The sequence below is a fragment of the Apaloderma vittatum genome, unplaced genomic scaffold, assembly GCF_000703405.1.
Source record: "Apaloderma vittatum isolate BGI_N311 unplaced genomic scaffold, ASM70340v1 scaffold16209, whole genome shotgun sequence".
In the NCBI taxonomy this organism is placed as follows: domain Eukaryota; kingdom Metazoa; phylum Chordata; class Aves; order Trogoniformes; family Trogonidae; genus Apaloderma; species Apaloderma vittatum.
The window spans coordinates 66,754-69,713 of NW_009737133.1; the positions used below are offsets into that span (position 1 = coordinate 66,754).

Consider the following 2,960-nt stretch of genomic DNA (forward strand, 5'->3'; position numbering starts at 1 on the left):
CACTCACAGGTGTCAAGAGCCTCTCTTCGTATCCGTATCTTGGATGTGAACGACAATCCACCCGAGCTCGCCACCCCCTATGAAGCTGCTGTGTGTGAGGATGCCAAGCCAGGCCAGGTAGTGGTGTCCCCCAGCCCTTTCCTGAGTCTCCATCAGCGGTCTCGTGCTCTGCGCTGGTGCCGGCCTGCCCGTCCTTCCCCTTCTGCCTGAACATTTTCCCGTGGAGCTGCTGTCACGCTGGGAACCGCTTCACCTGCATCTTACAGCTAAGCCTGGCTGTGGGGGCAAAGGCTCATCGCTCGCTATGGCAGAGGCTGGGGGTGGATGGTCTGCGGGGACACAAGGTCCATGGGAGAGCGGCGGAGGCAGCACTGATCCTCACCTTTGCTTTCTCCCCACAGTTGATCCAGACAATAAGCGTGGTGGACCGTGACGAGCCTCAGAGTGGCCATCGTTTCTACTTCACACTGGCACCTGAAGCCACCACCAACGACCATTTTTCTCTGCTGGATATTAAGGGTAAGCCCTGCTGCACCTTTCCCAGCCCTGCAGCCTCCAGGCACAGCGGCGCTGCTGGCGGTGGGGAACGAGGGACGCGCGGTGACCTTGCGGTCTGTCTGTGCTGGGTGAGCTCAGGGTGCTTTGGGCGCTCTGCACAGGTCTGTGCTGCCCTGAAATGGTGGGGCTGCTCAGCCAGCACTCTGCATTTCCTGAAGGAGGCTCTGCCAGCTCTCCTCTCTGCTGCAGACAGGGCCAAAGCTCCTCCTGTGCTGTTAGGGCAGCCTTCGGTGCTTTCATCCCTTCTGCGATGTGAAATCACTAACCTGTCTGCAGGCGAGGAGATGATGGGGATTTATGGATGAACATGTTCCCATTTTGAGCATTATGATCTTTTGCTCTCCGAGGTAAACCCTGGGTCATCCTGGGAACACTGTACAGGTGGGCAGCTCCTCTGCCCCCCACAAGCAGGCACAGCTCCGGAGTCCCGGGAGGCAGCAGGGCCGTGCACCTCAGCCTGCCGCGGCAGAGCCGGGTTCCGCCGTCAGTGCTGGCTCAGGAGCGCGGTTCCTCTGCTGTTCCTGAGGCCCGTCCTGTCCTTTGGGGCATGCGGCCAGATGGGGCTGGTCTGCTCCTCCAGCAAGCTCTGAGATTCTTTGTGGCTCTGGGCCAGGCAGCTCCTGGTGACCTGGTCCCCACCTGCGGCTGTAACCGACCCGGAGCAACTCAGGTTTTGCTGGCTGAGTCCTGGCTGCTATTTGGTTCTGCGGATGTAAGGCTATGCTGCATTTGTGCTGTATTTGTGCAGACAGTAGCAATCCAGAAAGCAAGTTACTGGACTGCTTCCTGTTTGTGACTGGTGTTTTGTGTGCTGGTTGCAGCAGTAAGTACAGCAGGGATACTTTAAAGTGCTGGGATCTTTTCCAGCCAGATGTGCACTTACTTGTCAAAAGAGCCAGCCCAGATGAAAGCTAGCAGACCACATTGAAATGCTTCTTTGTTTTGGGTTGGCTCTTTTTTAAACAATTTTTTTTTTCTCTGTTCTTTGCCACTTCATCTGTTAAAAGTCTGATTTAGGTTGTTCTAAGGTTATTAGAGGAGCCTTCTGCTGATGTAAATTCCTGCTTGCTCAGTTTGGTTCAGCATTATTAGGAATAGTCAAAGTGGAACTTGCAGCCAAAAGCTTCAGACATAATTGTAGGACGGACAGTGCCTTGTGTCTTAAAAAACTGCAGCTGTCCTTGACTCGAGTCCCTCCCCCTGCACTCACAGGGCAGCTGTTCACCAGACCTCTGCCTATAATCATGTAAGCAAGCTTTAATCCTCGGCAAGATTTTGCCCCACGCCCAGCGATTAACTTCCTTCACTTTCTCTGAAGGACCTTACGAAAACTTGCTTGAATGCATAGTGTGGCACCTCAGTGCCTGGCCCTGCTCGGAGCCCTCCAGAAGCTCAGAGGGGCCAGGGGCGGCTCTGAGCCACGGCTGCCATGCCAGAGCCTTTGAGGGGCTGCATTGCTGCTCAGCACTGGATGGGGATGGCCCATGTTTGTGCAGCCACCTGAGAGCTGGCATTGAGGGGGTGCAGGACACGGGCTCCTGCTCCACCATCTCCTCTGGAGCTGCTGCGCTCTTGAGCGGGATGAGACTCTCATTGCACGGGGTAATCCTTCATGCTAAACGATCCCACAAACTCTGCGTGTGGTGCAACACTGCATAAAATGAGTAAAAGCTGGCATCACCTCCCGCCTTCTGCTCTTGGGAAAACAAATCTGTCACTGCAGGGTTATTCCCAGGGTGTTTGGAGAACCTGCCAATTGCCAGGGATGCTGTCTTCCACAGCAAGAGAAGGCGGCTGCCTGTGCAGATGGAGACACCTCTCATTTCTAACGTGTGTGTGTGTTTTAGTGCCACCTCCCTGCCTTTGGCTTCTGGCCCCCTCTCCACGTTCTCCAGTCTGCTGACGACATGTCCTGGTTGTGCTCCTCATCAGCCCCTGCTCCCATGGGTTCCCTTGCTGCTTCCTCCTTTGTCCCCCCTTGCCTCCCTCTGTGTGTTCCACCCCTCTTGCACTTGTCTCTGCTCCTGCGTATAAATATCAGTGGTGACAAACTGCTACCACCAGCCCATCTGTTTCTTTGTACAAATTTGTAGCCAGTTTTGAAACGTGATTTATAAATATTGCTTTTGCAGCCAAGGAGTGACACTGATGGATGTCAGCACAGATGGATTCTCTAAGCTCTTGCTTAAATCCTCTCTTTTACTTTGCACCTACTTCCCTTGGCTCCTGAAAGGCAGCAGAAAGCCACCTCGGGAGGGTGACTTGTCCTCAGCACGGCAGGGACCAGCATCCGCTCGGGAACGCTCCCGGTGCGGCTCATCGGCGGGGCAGGAGCACCGGGGGGCACGGGGCTGGCAGGTGGGGAGCCTGGGTGGCTGCGCCGAGGCTGTGAGTTGGCTGGG

General features: G+C 55.5%; 1 protein-coding gene across 1 annotated transcript in view; it reads left to right on the forward strand.

The window, feature by feature from the left end:
* The window catches only part of CDH22 (cadherin 22, type 2), a gene marked incomplete at its 3' end in the record, with an annotated part of 42,585 nt that extends 42,066 nt beyond the window's left edge, over positions 1 to 519 (forward strand). The window contains exons 10-11 of the mRNA XM_009877233.1: positions 10 to 117; positions 402 to 519. Of these exons, the coding sequence (XP_009875535.1) occupies positions 10 to 117; positions 402 to 519 (226 nt within the window). The remainder of the gene's footprint in view (positions 1 to 9; positions 118 to 401) is intronic.
* Positions 520 to 2,960: the final 2,441 nt, after the last annotated feature.